The sequence below is a fragment of the Melospiza melodia genome, chromosome 8, assembly GCF_035770615.1.
Source record: "Melospiza melodia melodia isolate bMelMel2 chromosome 8, bMelMel2.pri, whole genome shotgun sequence".
Lineage (NCBI taxonomy): Eukaryota > Metazoa > Chordata > Aves > Passeriformes > Passerellidae > Melospiza > Melospiza melodia.
The window spans coordinates 18,333,307-18,349,106 of NC_086201.1; the positions used below are offsets into that span (position 1 = coordinate 18,333,307).

Below are 15,800 nucleotides of genomic sequence, written 5' to 3' on the forward strand. Positions count from 1 at the left end.
AGGAAATTTGAAACTCAGTATTTTTGTCTGAGTCCCACTTCTGTAGGAAAGGAATCTTTTCATAACCTTTTGCTTCAATCTCTTCTCATGATCTTTTCTTTCTTCAGTTTTGCCTCTTTCATTGTGGTGTTACTCGGTTTGTATTACCATTTTCAAAACCCAACTAATGTAGACAATTTTTCATGTTTTTAGGCACATCTTTGACATTTCTCAAAACATCTCTACTAAGAATTTCAAGTCTTTTCAGTAATGTCCTTTGGAGTGAGAATGCTTTTCAACCACTGCAGTTGCAAAATTTTTAACTATTGTTGGTTTTTAACGCAGATAAAACAGTTTATCACTTTCTCCTTTTTAAATATTTTTTGCCAAGTTTAGACATGTGGAACATACATATGTAACTTGTAATGAAGATGAGAGAAAATAGGTAAAAAGTGAGAGAGTGAGAGTAAGCTTTTCATGTTCCCTCTCCAGAAAAAGCCATTTAGAGGTCAGAATAGCCAGCATAATTGATTCCTGCCAGAGGCAGTATGAATTTATATCTTTACCCTTGACTTGACTTTTAGCCTATATTTGTTTAGCCATTTAAATTGTTGTAGCCATTTCTTCCCACCATGCCCTTGGCAGTCTCATTGTTGACACTTTCACTACACTTCCTCTGCATATGAAGTCATAATGCCTGGAAATATTTTTGAAAGAAAGCAGGTAGGCTACAACTACGTACTGTGTAACTCTAATCCCAAGAGTTAAAGCTTTCTCAATTAAAGCAAGCATTGTGTAATATAAGGTGTATTTCCTCACAGGGAAGTTCCGACTAGGTATTGAAATTGTCATTTTGATGTTACGTTAGCTGGGATATGCAAGCGTAATGCTTTAAAGATGTAATTAAAGCTTTTAGAGAGAGAAGTTGATTTTAAGGAGTCCAGAAGATAAATTAAAGGAATTCAGTTGCCTTTTATTGAAGGGGGGAGAAGGGGGAAATTTATGTTCATAAACAGAATTTTGGTAATTAATAAGCTAAACTGTCATTCCCCCAGAGATCCTACTATTTAATACATCTGCTTTGTGTATCAAACATTTCTTTTTGAAGTGTTTAAGAATTGATCAGAATCCCATTGTATTTGAAGACAAGGCAGAATTACAGAGCCAGCAAAGCTGCTCTTTACTGATGCAGAGGTGCAAGGAGGAGTGTGGGGATGGCTGTGAAATTCCCTGTCCTTCCAATGGCTCTTTGAGCAGGAATTGTTTTTCTCTTGTGCTGAGGTTTGGCTGTGGTCATTGAGGACTGCAGGCCTTCTGCTTCTCAGTAAGGTTTCAGGATTAGTCTCTAAGTCACATCCACTTAATGAAGTGCACTTGGAGGTTCGATGCTGGAGAGAAATGTTTTAATCCCCGTGTCCCTATGGTCACCCTTCAGCATGGAGCCGTGCTTGTGCTGTTGGAGCTCCCTGTGCTCCACAGTCACAGTCCGGTGTTTCCTGAAGGGAGATACTCTGACCTTCCCTTTCAAGAGCAGAGCAAAGGTCACTCTTCATCTCAAAACATCATTCTTGTAAAGATCTACTGCTGAATGGGTCTCTTGTTAATTTGCAAAGCAGCACAGCTAAGAAATCTCCCAGGTGCTGGAGAGCAGAGTCTGTTGTGCAGTACCTGCTGCCCCTAAGCTTAGCTTAGTGGAGAGCATCCTAGTCCTTTGTTTAGGTGGAGACCATTTTGCTGTATAGAAAATAATGCCAAGATTCATCGTCCAAAGAGGGTGGGCACAGGTAGCAGCCAAGTACTGTAATTACCAGCCTTAGGGTATATAAACAATTGCTTATGGGTTTGGGTCTGCCCAGCTTTTCTGTCCTTTTTCCTTCTCAACATGCTTTGCACTCATAATAGATTTTCCTTTTGTTCTTGGACTCCTTACTTGGAAGAACACGAAGTTTCAGGCTCCCAGGGAGACCTCAACTGGTTCAGATATGTCAACTGTCTGTAACTTTGGGTATGTGCAGAAATGACTTTATGTTAGGGGAACTTGAAAGTGAGAGCCTGGAAAAGCTTACGTGCCTTTGAAGAAGACAATTTGGTGACAGATTGGCAGAGCCTTCTAGGAAGGGGGTTTTGGTCTGAGGGACGACCAGTGACAAGGACATTGGAGTAATTTCAAAGTTTCTGGTTACTCCAGTGAAAGCAGCTGTTGTTTTCACTGTCAGCAGGCAATAATCAGCCATTTGTATGTCCCTGTGCTCTTGCAGGGGGGACACAGCTGTAGCTGTGAGGTGTCAAAGTATACCTGTTGAGGTGGCACATCACTCCCTCTGTTCTTGTTTTCTAGCCCTAGGAAATATGGCACCAGTTCCAAGAGCAGGCACGTGTTGGCTCTATTGGGGACCAGTGCTCCCTCTACACTATTCCCATGAGCTACACCTTCTGATGGGATTCTGCATCTTGCTGTAGGGATTATTAACGCAGAATTTGAAGAATCTGAATAGTAAACAAGTGCTCAAGTGTTTCAGACCTACGTGGTTTCTTGCTCATTTTCTCTTCCTTGTTCTTGCAGATGAATGCTTTAGTTCCCACATTAAAAGAGGAGTAGTGTCAGCAAGAGGCTGTGTGGCTTTGGGGAGCTCCCCAGGGGCAGGCAGGCTGTGAAGGGTTGCACAGCTGTGAGGTTGGGAGTGTAGGCAGGAACGTTCCAGGTGCTTTCCAGCAGCTGCAGCCATTGGACAGCTGCCCCAGCTTGGGGATGCAGGACTTAATGTGCAGTTCCATTTCTGTCTCCGTTGCTGCTCCCTACCTGCACACCCCCAAATATAAAGGTGTTTCCTAATTCTGTACAGGATCAGCAGATGCCCTCTACCTCCCATGTAATGTAATCCCTGCTGAAATGGAAATACCACTGTAATACAGCAACAAGATGTCAGTGATTCTTTTCAGCTGTCCCCACTTTGTGGGGGGTACCTGTGTAGTCCTGCCTAGTACAGCATGCTGCTGGACACTGCTGCCTTCCTGCTGCTTACTGTCCAAAATATTGCAGAGATAGAAACTGCAGTGATTTCGAAGGGGGTGTGGCTATAGCTTCAGAAGATGTGTTTTGTTGTGGTTTTTTTTCTTCGCACAGAAAACTAATAAGAAACTTGTTGCCTCAGGAGACCAAGTTAAGTGAATTTCTGAGAGGCTGGGCACTGTCATGTAGCAATATTTCAAGTCTCATGCTTAGGGGAAATTGGCTGTAAGGATGAGGAAGCAGAGCTGTGTATCTGCAGTTGTTGTGGCAGGATTTTGCATCCCATTGCTTTCCATTGAAGCATTAAATAGTGACTACTGCTGGAGACAGGATATTAAACTTGGTACAATCTTATGTGTGTTTTTTAGAGCTTTTGATTCTCAAGAAGTGAATGAACTCCCTTATTATAAAACTTCTGTTCTAATCCTTGCAATTTAATAATATCATTAAAATGTTGTATAATGTATATGCAATTTCAAGTTTTGACTTACAAAGGCAAGTTCAAACCTGCTCATAAGTCCCTCCTGCTGTGCTTAGGAGCTGGCAGGCAAAGTTAAAATGCTTTGTCAGCAAAGCAAAACAAGTAATTAGAACTAAACTTCTTTGCACTGGGAAGAAACCACTGTGCTTTTGCCACCTCAACCCATGAATTTCATATAGACAGGTTTCAGTGTTTGTGGAATTATGATCTGGAATTAGTCTCACAGACTCTGTAAGATGGTGCGTCCTACTTTTTCTTTGGGTTATTTTGGTGGGTTTTTTTTAGTGGTGTTTTGGTTTTGTTTTTGTTTTTTGGGTTTTTTTTTTGGGGGGGGGGTTTGGGTTTTTTTTGTTTTACTTTTTCTCTTTTTTTTTTTTTTGTTTGTAGTTTTCATTCTCATATACCCATCTTTATCTTGCCATGACGTCATACCATGCTGAAAGGTCACAATTCTCTTCACACTGTTGCTTTGTTTTTTCCAGAAAAGAAACTGGTGTTGGGGCTTGAAGGGAGCTGTAGAATACATAGGAGACATTGAAACGACTTAGTATGGGGCCAAGTGTGAGCAAAGATAGCAGAGTACCAGCTGCTGAAGGGCTGTGTTGCAGGGTCAGAGCACAGCAGCTGAGACTGCCTCTGTACTAATTGAAAAGATAAGACAGACATGGGCTAGGGACAGCATTCTCTGGTTTCTGCTGCCAAGTGGCAGGACACAGCTCTTGTCCACAATGGTTGGGCTGTCAGGCCTCTGCCAAAACCCAGGTGCCCTCATCCAGCCTGCCTGCTGGGAATGGTTCTGGCACCTGCTTCATCCTGCATAATCCAGGAGAGCAAGAGGTGGCCGGAGCCAAAACCCTGAAATGTGCTAATTGTTAAACATTTTGGCCAGTACTGGAATCTCTGCTTTAACCTTGTCTTCTTTAGTAGCCAGTTAGCCCAGTTTATGCAAACTTCCTCACAGATATACTGGGATTTTAAACACAGAGCCGTGGAAATGTTGGTTGGAAGGGAGTTCTGGAGGGTATTCAGTTCAGCTTCCTGGAAGGAGCAAATGTGGCTGGTCCAGAATTAAGGAATCCTAAAGGTAGTTATAGAGATTTTAATAGTTCTGTTTCATGAGCAGTGTAAATGAATTTTTTATTTTTCTTGCTTTCAGTGGGATTGAGCAGACCCCTTTGTCAAATCCTAAGTGCTGGGTTGTGTGTCCCAGACAAGTACAGTGTGTCATCAATCCCAGACAAAGTTTTTGCCTGGGTAAGTGTTAGGAGCATTTGTCTTTGCAGTGCTGCAGGCAGGATGGTGGCAGCTGTGTGTCCCCTGGGCAGGCTCCAGCTGTTCTTGATCTCTCCTCAGTTAGTTAATTACATGCAATATTTCCACCTCTGCTGTGTCACGGTTTAGGGAGGCACTCCCCAGTTTAGTGTTCCCACAAACTCTCCAAACTCATTCACTCTCCCTCCCCCCCTGCCGTGGCTGGAGAGGAGAATAGGAGGCAAAAAAGGTGAAGATTGTGGGTTCAGATAAGAACAAATTACTGGAAATGAGATAAGGAAATGGACAGTAAAGGCAATGGAAACCCACAACAGATAACACCAGCTCTCTCTGCCTTGGAATTGGAGCCACTTCTACTCCCCAGAAAAGACTCCCTTCCCCTTGCCCCCAGTAATGATGTGAGGTGGTACAGAATAACCTTGTTGTCCTGGCCCTGCCCTCTTTGGACTATTAAAAAAATTAACCCTGTCCTGGCTGGAATCAGGACATGCTGCTAAATTTCTACATGAATACTTAGCTTTATAATATTCTTCTCAACCTCAGGAATATATTAGGCATTTCATTTCTTCATTTTGGTATCACAGAATAATTTAGGTCAGAAAAAAAGATCATTGAATCTAACCATTAACCTGACCAGTCCACCACTAAACAATGTACCCAATGCCACATCTACACATCTTTTAAGTACCTGCAGGGATGGTGACTTCCCTGGGCAGCCCATTCCCACGCTTGACCACCCTTGTGTTGAAGACATCTTTCCCAATACCCAATCTAAACCTCCCTGGCATAGCTTGAGACCATTTCCTCTTGTCCTGTCATTTGTTACCTGGAAGAAGAGGCCAGCCCCCAATTGGCTAAAAAGTCCTTACAGGGAGTTTTGGAGAGTGATGAGGGCCTCCCTGAGTCTCCTTTTCTCCAGACTGAACAGTCCCAGCTCTCTCAGCTGCTCCTCATGTGAGTCACTTTCTAGACCTTCACCACTTCCACTGCCCTTCTTTGGACTCATGTGCAACTTACTGTCATCTGCAACTGACTGAGGGGACGGACACTTGATCCCCTTGTCCACATCACTGATAAAGATATTTAAACAGGACTGGCCTCATCAGAGCCCTGGGAAACACCACTAGTGACCAGCCACCAACTGGATTTAATTCCATTCTCTAGCACTCTCTGGGCCACCCAGCCAGCCAGGTTTTATACCCATCCAAGATGTAAGCCCTCAGTTTCTCCATGGGGATGCTGTGGGAAACATTGTCAAAGGCTTTAGTAAAGTCCAGGTAGACAACATCCCCAGGCTTTGCCTCTGTCACTGAGCAGGTCACCCTGTAATAGGAGGAGATGAGCTTAGTCAAGGGTGACCTGCCTTTCATAGATCTGGTAGCTGGGAGAGGAGAAGGTTTGGGAGGCAGTTGGTGTCTTTAACTGGTTTGGGTAACTTCAGAAATCCAGGTGTTTATTGAGCACAAATTTATATGTGGTCTCTGTGCCTTCACTGTCTTTTACCTGTCTGTAATATTGGAATTATCAGATGAAATTCTTAAAGGCTGGTGTGAACACTGGTTACATCACTTATATTTAGCATTGGGAACTATAGTGTTCAGGATGATTTCTTCTTGATTTCATCCCTGATTGTGAGCTTTCCTTCCTCCTGTGGCAGCCAAAGGAGGGACCAGGTCCGTAATTTTTTTCTTGGTTTGAAATTTCACAGCATAACCTAGAAGAAGATAGGGATGCTGTTGACATAGTGGGGAAAATACTCCCTGAAAGCAATCTGTTACAGATTATTCTAGCGAAATAATCACCTCCATACATGTCAAGTTAGAGTAGGACTTAAAATTTTTTTTTTCTATGGCTTCACTCTCCTAATTAGTCATGTGTAATTTCATATTAAATGATTATTCAAGACTAGAAGTGGCAATTTACTGCTATTTTGAAATAAAAATTACTTTGGAGTTTATGATTGCATATTCTACAGCTGGATGTTTCAGTGCCTCATTGCCTCTGTTCCTGTTACAGGTACATGTGACAGCATTGCAGCAATGAGTGGAATTTTAAAGAGGAAGTTTGAAGAAGTTGATGGCTCCTCACCTTGTTCCTCTGTGAGGGAATCAGATGATGACATTTCCAGCAGTGAAAGTGCTGACAGTGGTGATAGTGTCAATCCATCCACTTCTAATCATTTTACCCGTAAGTACTAACTCTGTGTACCCAAAGAATTATTCCTGTTTCTCAAAATAAAATGAATTTTGTGGTTAGATAAGCATGATGATTTTTAATTAAGCAGATCATGAAACAGTCTCTCCATGATGTTCAGTTTGTGATTTGCTCAAAAATACTTAATAAAATACTATTACATTCTTTTACTTCTTGTCTATTAGTATGTTGTTGTAAAAGTCTGAAGTCTCTTGGAAGCTGCTACCTATTTGCTGTTTGAATTATGTAGCTGTTTGTAGTTAATGTTAGCAATTGTGTTCAAAATAGTTCAAACAGGTACTGTAAGGAAAGTGCTTTAGCTCAGTTTAGTTTCCTTAGCTGAATGTATTGCAGCTGTCAGCTCTCTGTAATACAGTATTGGTGAGAGTTCTTGTCTAAAAACAGTATAAGCTTTCTTTTACTTGGAACTGATGAATGTTGTGTATGGTAGACATTATTTCAATAGTTTCTATTTTTCAGGTACCAGAGGATATTTCTGTACTTTGCAATGGTTTTGTGTACAAATAAGAATTTGGTCTTAAGTTAGCCAAGCTACATTTGCAGCATATCTTTCTGGGAATGATAAATTCACAGTTCATGTTTGCAGTTGATGATACGTGTTTTAGGTGGTTATATTATTTATTAATAGTGAACTGCATCTTCTAAAAAGCAGGGGTTTGCCTCCTTCAACTCTGTTGCATTTAGATCTCCTCTATGGAGTTATTCCTTAAAACTGAGCCAAGGAGTAGGTGAGGCTCCTCATTGCTGCCCGTCCAGAGTGTGTTCCATGTAACTGAGTGGGTGGATGTGCCTAGAAATCACGTTTGTATCATGTGATATGAATGTTATAACTGCACAACCTACCAGATGCTGCTGTTCAGTTTGAGCAGGCATTTGGATGTGTGGGTCTGAATCCCATTTGCTCTGGTAGGGAATGTTCCTGTGCACAGGAGGGACAGGCACAACTTTTGAAACAGATGTACATGGAACACTCTTGAGGTGCTATATGATATTTAAGATGCAGTGCTAGTTGGAGACCTGTTTTATTGAAGTGCCACAAAGGAGTAAGGGACCCAGTAAACCTCTTTGGTAGTATTTAGAAATTTAAATTTAGATTAGTATTTAGAAAATTTTCTTGGGGACAATATTTTCTGCATGCTGCTACTTTAACATTTGCATCTGTTGAAGAAGTTAGTTGATTATTCATTGTAGACTGAAAACAGGCTTTCTGCATCAAACAGTCATTTCCACCCACACAGAAGACCACAATTTTATTGTGAATACATGCACAGGTGATACGATGAAAGGGAACAATTCAGGGGACAAACTTGGAAGTTGTAGTACATGCATGGAACAATAAGCTTTAATTGTAGTTGACATAATAAACAATTTAGTTTAAAGGAACTTCCCTTTCTGTAAGAGAAACGACAGTATTTCAGTGTTATGATTAATGATTTATCTAACTGAGATACTTGTGGCCAGAGTAATAAATGTTTATCTGTATGTGCACTCGCATACATTACATATTACATTAAAAAAATCAAAACATTTGTGTATATCCATTGGTGATACAGAAGTAGAAAGAGCAAGTAGTTTATGTGTGCATTGACCTTTTTTAAAAGTATTGTCTTTAATACAGATGCACCAGCCTAAATTCCAAGAAATCAAATACAGAACCCCTGTATTACTTAAGAGCCATTAAGTGAGATTCACCTGAAAGTTACATGCACATGTAATGTATACTAATGCAACTGTTTAACAGTGTTCATTGGAAGGTGTTTTGTTCATGCTTTAAACTCATTCATCTTCCACAATAAAAGACAAGAGATGAGCTTTTCTAAGCTGAATATTTGAATCTAAATATAAGGTTGAGTTCTGTGAGACTTTTTTCAGTGAGCAGACTGAAAAGAGCCAGTGCAGAAAAAAGGCTGTCAAGATTCCTTGCCTCTGTTACATGCCTGAATACCTCCTTGATGGGGGTTATCTTCCTAAGCTACTTCCTGACATGTTGTACCATTTTCTCTTCTGTTTAGTGGGACACTGGACACTGTCAGATCCTGTGTACTGTCTTTTTTCTGCTCTGTTTTCATATAGGTGAATATGAAGTTGACTATAAACTCTCTTTTATGGATTGGAAAAGGGGGAGAGGGTTGTGTGACCTGTAGTCAGCATCAAGATCTATAAATCAATTATTAAATGGAGAATTAAAAAAAAGCTAACACGGTCCTCCAAGTCTTATTTTTTCTTTCTAATTGATCTGACAAAGAGATAATTCTAAATTGCTTGTAACTACAATCTCTTCAGCACTTTAGGAAGCAGGCATTTTGTATATGAATCCATCTAGCACAGCTGATGCATCTCTGTATTTACACAACCCTTGATACTATATGTATTGGGTGAGATAAACAGGAGCCTAGCAAGAATTCTGCTCAATTAGTCTTACAGTCAGTTTAACCTGCCAGCTAAATGAGGAACACAGCTGCTGTGGATCATTCAGGTGGGGCAGAACTACCAGAAGATAACTTTGTTCTCAGCAATGAACCCTGTAGTGTGATGGCAGAAAACACATGACAGCGATGGCCCTAAGTGCTATTGCTTGTGACTATTACACTGGGATAATTACAGAGTTTCTTTAACAATATATCCATTTAAACAAATAAAGACAGCAACAAGAAGAAATTAATAAATCCCTAGCCTAGGCTGCAGGCAACTGAGTCAGTAAATAAAAATTACAGTCCATAAAGAATAGACAAATTTTACCATTAGCATTTTCTTTATATGGTGTGTGTATTTTTACAGATGTGCACATTTTTAAGTCTCTTAGCAAATGGTGATGGAGTGCCTTCATTACTGCTGGCAGATATAGTCCCTGTTGTGTGTTTCACTTACCTTTCTCAGTCTATTGAAGCAATTTCAGTTTGATTCAGCAGGTCATTAGTCATTGCAGATTTGCTTTAATGGGTGCCAGAGTGTATTGCTGGCTGGTCCACATACCTTTCCCATTTCACAGACCTGCCTTCATATCAGAAAGAAGGATGTTCATCTTCAAGTAGCAGTGCAAGCGTTGCACATTCAGTATTAGCCAGGACTTGAGCATACACAGAATACAGGGCTGGAGCACTCAAAATGCCATTGGAGCTCCTTTCAATTGCCCTGTTCAGTTCTGGCACCCCACTGCTGTGTTTCATCTGCTCCACAGCAAGCTGAAAAGCCTGGAATTGCTGTTAGGATGTCAGTACAACACTCTGACCATTCCTGTATTATGTGCACTGAGGAACATTGCAGCTCAGCCATTGGGGAATATTCAATACCCTTCCAAGGAAGGGTAATGGAGCTCATGAAGGGTCTGGAACATAAATCCTATGAGGAGCAGCTGAGGGAGTTGTGGGTGTTCAGTGGAGAAGAGGAGGCTCAAGGGAGACCTTATTGCTCTCTACAGTTCCATGAAAGGTTGTCGCAAGGTGGGAAGTCTCTTCTCACAGACAAGGGGAAATGACCTCAAAGTGTGCCAGGGGAGGTTTAGGTTGGATATTAGGAAAAGTTGCTTTGCTGTAAGAGAAGTTAAGCATTGGAACAGGCTCCCCAGGGAAGTGGAGAAATCGCCTTCCCTGGAAGTATTCAGAAAACAAGTAGACATGGCACTTCATTAGACACTTAAAGGGGCATGGTGGTATTCAGTCTAAAATAATTTGATGATCTTGGAGTTCTTTTCCAACATTAATAATTTGATGAATCTGTGATTCTCCCTGCTTTGGTGAAGTACCTACCTCTAAATGCTTGGTGGGTTTTTTTCTGATACAGAAGAATACCTGTATTTAACTTACAGAATTGTGTGCAATTGAAAGACCTGTGGCGACCTTGTGAAGTCCTGTCTTTTGCACTTTGGTGCTGGTAATAACTCCCCATAGCACATTAATCACAGATGCATTTCTTAAGAAACAGAAGGAGCTGCTGCTTTCCTCTGCCATTTCAATTTCAGTGTCCTGTAGCTGAAACTTCTCTTCCTTGCCTGCAGAGATGGCCTGCAGCAGCTTCTCTGATAAGGTGATTATCACCAACAGGAGGTGCTGCCATCACACAGTCTGGTTGATGTCCTCCATCAGTTCTCTATTGCCATTAACATTATCACTGTCGTGAACAGGGTTATCCATAATCACAGGTCCTGCCATTCCACTAATTAGGGTACTGTCTTTAGAGTACTTTTGGATCTACTTTGGTTCATTTGGAATTGACACTGAGGGCTCTGAGAAAGCTCTTTGGTCTCTAAGTGCTCTTGCCATCTTTTGATCTTGCAGTTAAATATAATGAGGAATTTGAAAACACAAAAGTACATCCCTGTTACAGTTCCTTCAATGTTCCCTGTAAAGCATTGTCTGAATTTTGTAGAGCTGCTAACTTACTGAGATTGCCTTACATATGTGCCCATGAATAATGTAAAAGAAGGCATGAAATCCTTAGGAAGGTGTAGCTTCTTCTGAATTATCTTCATAGAGGGATAAGTTTTATTTGGTGTAAGGTCAATAGCACAAGACTTGACATGAGCTTTGAACTTAAGCTGCATGTTTAATTGCTGGTTAATGATAGAAACTTCAACTCTGAATGAGGTAGAAGTGGTGGTGCTGGTTTACTATGGGAAAACATGTGTAACTAAATGCAGGCATTTCTTTTTTCATAGCATTTTGCAGTTATTCATGTTGCCAGCAACCAGGCTTGGAATTTCCTCGTTAATGAGGAATATGTTTTTATTGCTATTTGTTGACTCATGTTATGAAATGCTAACAGGTTGAGAGGTTCTTGTATTTGATTTTAAAATCAGTCAGTTCATCTGAGCATTAAAAAGCAAGAGATGAAAATAAATTCAGTGAAATGTAGTGCAGTGTCTTAGTTCAGACTCACACAGAATGACAGGACAGGGTATACCACGACAGCATCTCTTCATCTGGAATAAGGAATACTGTGGTGAGAAGTGTTAAAAATTGAAAAGAGAGGTTATAAAGCAGGTTCCCACTAGTTTTTGGAATGATTTGTGCAACTAATTATGTTTCCGTATTTTTAAGTAAGTTGTCTGTTTTAAATTAGTGCACTTTGTGCACAATACAACCAGAGATCGTTTTTGCATTACATGATGTTTTTGTTGGCTTAGAAAACATCAAACAAAATAAGTGTTGTCAGAAGATGCTCATGATAGGTCCATAAAATATGGTTGTAAATGCAAAGTGTCAGTCAGCTGAATGGGTAGCTGTGTTTACATGAAATGGCCATTCACAGAAGCCACAGGTGGGATGGGACGAAGGATTGCCTGTCCTGTCATAGGAGAGCTCAGCCAATGCAATTGTTATGCATGGGTGTTCCTGCAGGGATCCCTGGTAGCACTGCCCTCCTCACAAAGCTGGGGCCAAGGTCAGCAATAATCACCTATGGAACAGCAGCTGGCATTTAGAGGAAATGGTGAGGCAGAGAGCGCTTAACCATCTCCACTCCTCCCCACAGGCTGATGATATTTGCAGAATGGAGACTAGTGTGATGTATGTCACAGAAAAGCACTCTGGAGCTGAGCGTGCTGAGGAAGTAAACTTGGATCTTTCACTGAAATTTTAGTGGTCAGGTTCCAGCTTCTAGTATGTATCCTAACAATTAAACATTTCTGCAAGATTTCCAACCAAACACTTGACAGTGAGGTAAAGTGCTTAAAATACAAATTAATCCCTCTCTATTCACGTCAGACTTGTCTGTGAGCTAGTAATTTTCAAAAACCTTTTCAAATGTGACTTAAATCTGGCATTAGGCAAGCCTTCCCATGCAGCTCCTCCTGTGAGGTGAATTTAGCTTTGCTTTTACCCTAAAAGAAGCTACTAGAAGGATAGAGCAGTGAAGTGCTCTCGGTAGGTGGTGGTGTTCCACAGCATTGTCCCTCTTCTCTCAAATTTCCTCTAATTTACAACTGAGTATGCAGTTCCCTTCTAGACTTTGAGATTCAGATTTCTTCTAGAAAATAGCTCCCCTGTTCCTAGGACTACATGTTTCTTTTGGAGGGCGCATTTATGTCATTTTATATTTCCTCCTAATGTAGATTTCCAGCATTTAGGAAAAGTGTTTTATCATTCAGGGTTGGAAACTTGTAAATTGAATTGAAAGAGTATGGAGACTCTTAAAAAATACCTTTTGGAAGGGAATGGGATAGAAGGAGAGGTAAGAGAAAGAGGTAGAAGCAATTTCTGGAGACAACCTTTTCCTAAATTTTGTTTTCTGTGAGGGTTGGGAAGCAAGCTGGCTTTTATAAGCAGCATTCTGACCTGGATTACCAGGAGGGATTAGGCTTTGCTTGTCTGTGGTGTTAGCCTTGATGAAACACTGCATGGAAAGTCATGGAGCAGGTGGAAAATGGTACTAATTCTTCTTGCCATAATGGTTTGTATGACACTGAGTATGTAAAAAGCAGACAAATTGGTAGTAGAGTGTAAGAAATGTAGCATTTCCACTGGTCTAAGATAGAGTTTCAATCCAAAAGGCTGCTTCACACTGTTTTTTCCAGCCTTTTGAAATTTCACGTGCCTAAGATATTTCTGCACTGGTGACAATGCATTGCTTTGCCCTCATTGATGCAGGAGTGTGAGTAATCTGCTGGGGAGCCATATGGTTCACATTTATTTTAATGTGTCTTTGACATCAGGAGAATAGCTGAGACAGCAGAAGAAAGTGCTTATGTCTTGGAGTTCAGCCAGAACTGAGATCATTTAAGTTTTGTAATCAAAGAACTACCAGTTTTCTGGGTAAAAAATGTTAGAAAAACATGATGAGCTTAAAATGTCATTCCTATCAGGATTGTATAAAAATAGGAAGCAGATTTTGCATTTGATGGATGAGCACAGCTTCAGTGGGTGCTTTTCTTAGGGAGAGGATTGGATTCTGTTTCAGCCACTAAACATGCAGAAGGAAGGGCTGCATCTTCCATAGGTTTCTCACTGCTGTAGCTCCAGTGCCCAGCTGGGAAAATGAGGATGTTGACAGGCAAATGGATAGTGCTGATGCATAGTGCCTTGGACATATGAGAGCAAGTCAGGAAAGCTTTGCTCCAGTCTGCCAGCATGTTACTGCTCTTGCTTTCCTATTGCATTAGTTATAATTTATCCATATACAAATGAAACTTGGGTGATTCTTTTAAGCATAGGTTGGACTGCTAGTGGAAATACTGATTTTCCCCTTTAGAAAGGGGAAAATTTTTTCATGGGATTTGGGAGTTGGATGGGCCAATGATGACATCTGTTACCAAGATACAAGAAAGAAATGATGACTGAGTATAATAAAACCTGATTTTTTCAGATTTTCAGTAAATGTTGCTAGGTGTATATTCATGCTTTCTAACAGATCAGAACATACATATTTTGTGTATTCTTCTGATCTGTCTTGAGTTAAACAGTGCCCTTAGCAGTGATTCCAGCAGATTTAACATACTGTGTAAGGTACAGGGCATGCAAAATAACAAATGCCCCAGACTCTTGATAAGGTGGTAATTCTGTTTAGGTTGGTTTGAGGCAAAGGGTTTGAATCAGTTATAGAGCACTTTGTCCCTGACATTGAAAAATGTTCAACATTTCCATTCAATATGTAATAGTATTTTTGAGCTCACATCAAGGCAGCCCTCTGCTCAGGGATTTTTAGGAAGTGTAATAGAGCAGGAACACAGTGCTTTGTAGTGCTGACTGTGCTTCTTTCCGTGTCCTTGGTAGTTGAGGTGGTCACAATTCTCATGCATCCTCGCTGACATTCTAATCTGTGCTTTTGACTAATCAAATACAATCCTGTAAACTCCTGCAGCTCTTGCCAGATCTATTCTTGTAAACAAAATTCACATAAATATGAATATATTCTAACTCCTCCTGACAGCAGCATTCAGGAGATGGCTGTGGAGTTCTTCACAGGGCCTTAACTCTGCCCTTTAATGAGCTCTACCAAAAGATAGGGTGTGTTCCAGAAGAAGTAATCCCGTGTATTCTGAGGGCTCTGAATGTTTACACACGTGTTTAATTACAGACTGTTGTATAATTTGTCTGACTCAGAATTACAATGTTAATAAATAACAGCACAAACTTTAGTGGCATTTACAACATGCATGTCAGCTCTCACATTGTCTTCATATCTGTCTTCAATCTAGTGCTGAATTTACAGTGCCAGTGACACTGAAGTTACCGTGTGTCAACATTTTCATGAAGTTCATCTCAATTCTGACAGTTTTAATCGGTGATATATCAAAAGAACCCCACAAACAAACAACTTTGATGGTGTGGCATTGACAATTCAATTACTGAAACTGATAAGAACTATAAAAAATTGAAGATATGCATTAAGGGGTTGTTTAAGTCAGCCCATGACATCTGCAGTCTTAACTGAGAGATTGCTGACCGAAGTACTAGGCATAAATGTATGGCAGTGCATGAAATTCATGTTCTGAATTTTGATGCACACACATGGGCAAAAATGCACATAGTGTAAAAGCTCATTCATGGTATGTAGTTTTTATCAGAGATGACTTTTTTTTTTTTTTTTTCATCTGGAAGTAACTAGATCACATACTCTTCTGCTTAGCTTCATTTAGCTATTGATGTTAGCATGTAGTGTGTGAATAAAACCTAAGAGTCATTATTTATGTTTAGCCATTAGTATGAAAGTAGTATCTGTAACATGAAGAGATTGAGACTTGAAAAAACAGAAGTGCTTTCATTGCAGCATTTGTCATTCCTGCCAGTAAAGCAGCCCTGTCAGGAGTTCCAGAGCAAAGATCTAAACCAGATTACAATCAACACAGACCTTGTGTCATAGATACTCAGCTTTACAGATGAGAATTCAAAGGTTTGTGCGATTCTCTAA

The 15,800-nt window shown here is 40.5% G+C and overlaps 1 protein-coding gene across 7 annotated transcripts in view; it reads left to right on the forward strand.

Moving 5' to 3' along the window:
* CSRNP3 (cysteine and serine rich nuclear protein 3) overlaps positions 1 to 15,800 on the forward strand; it is a 98,235-nt gene that overhangs the window by 65,282 nt on the left and 17,153 nt on the right. For all 7 annotated transcript variants that reach the window (XR_010028560.1, XM_063162028.1, XM_063162027.1 and 4 more), the window contains one exon: positions 6,759 to 6,929. Coding sequence is in view for 6 of the 7 variants with exons in the window: in XM_063162028.1 (XP_063018098.1) it covers positions 6,759 to 6,929 (171 nt within the window). In the remaining variant the exon portion in view is untranslated. The remainder of the gene's footprint in view (positions 1 to 6,758; positions 6,930 to 15,800) is intronic.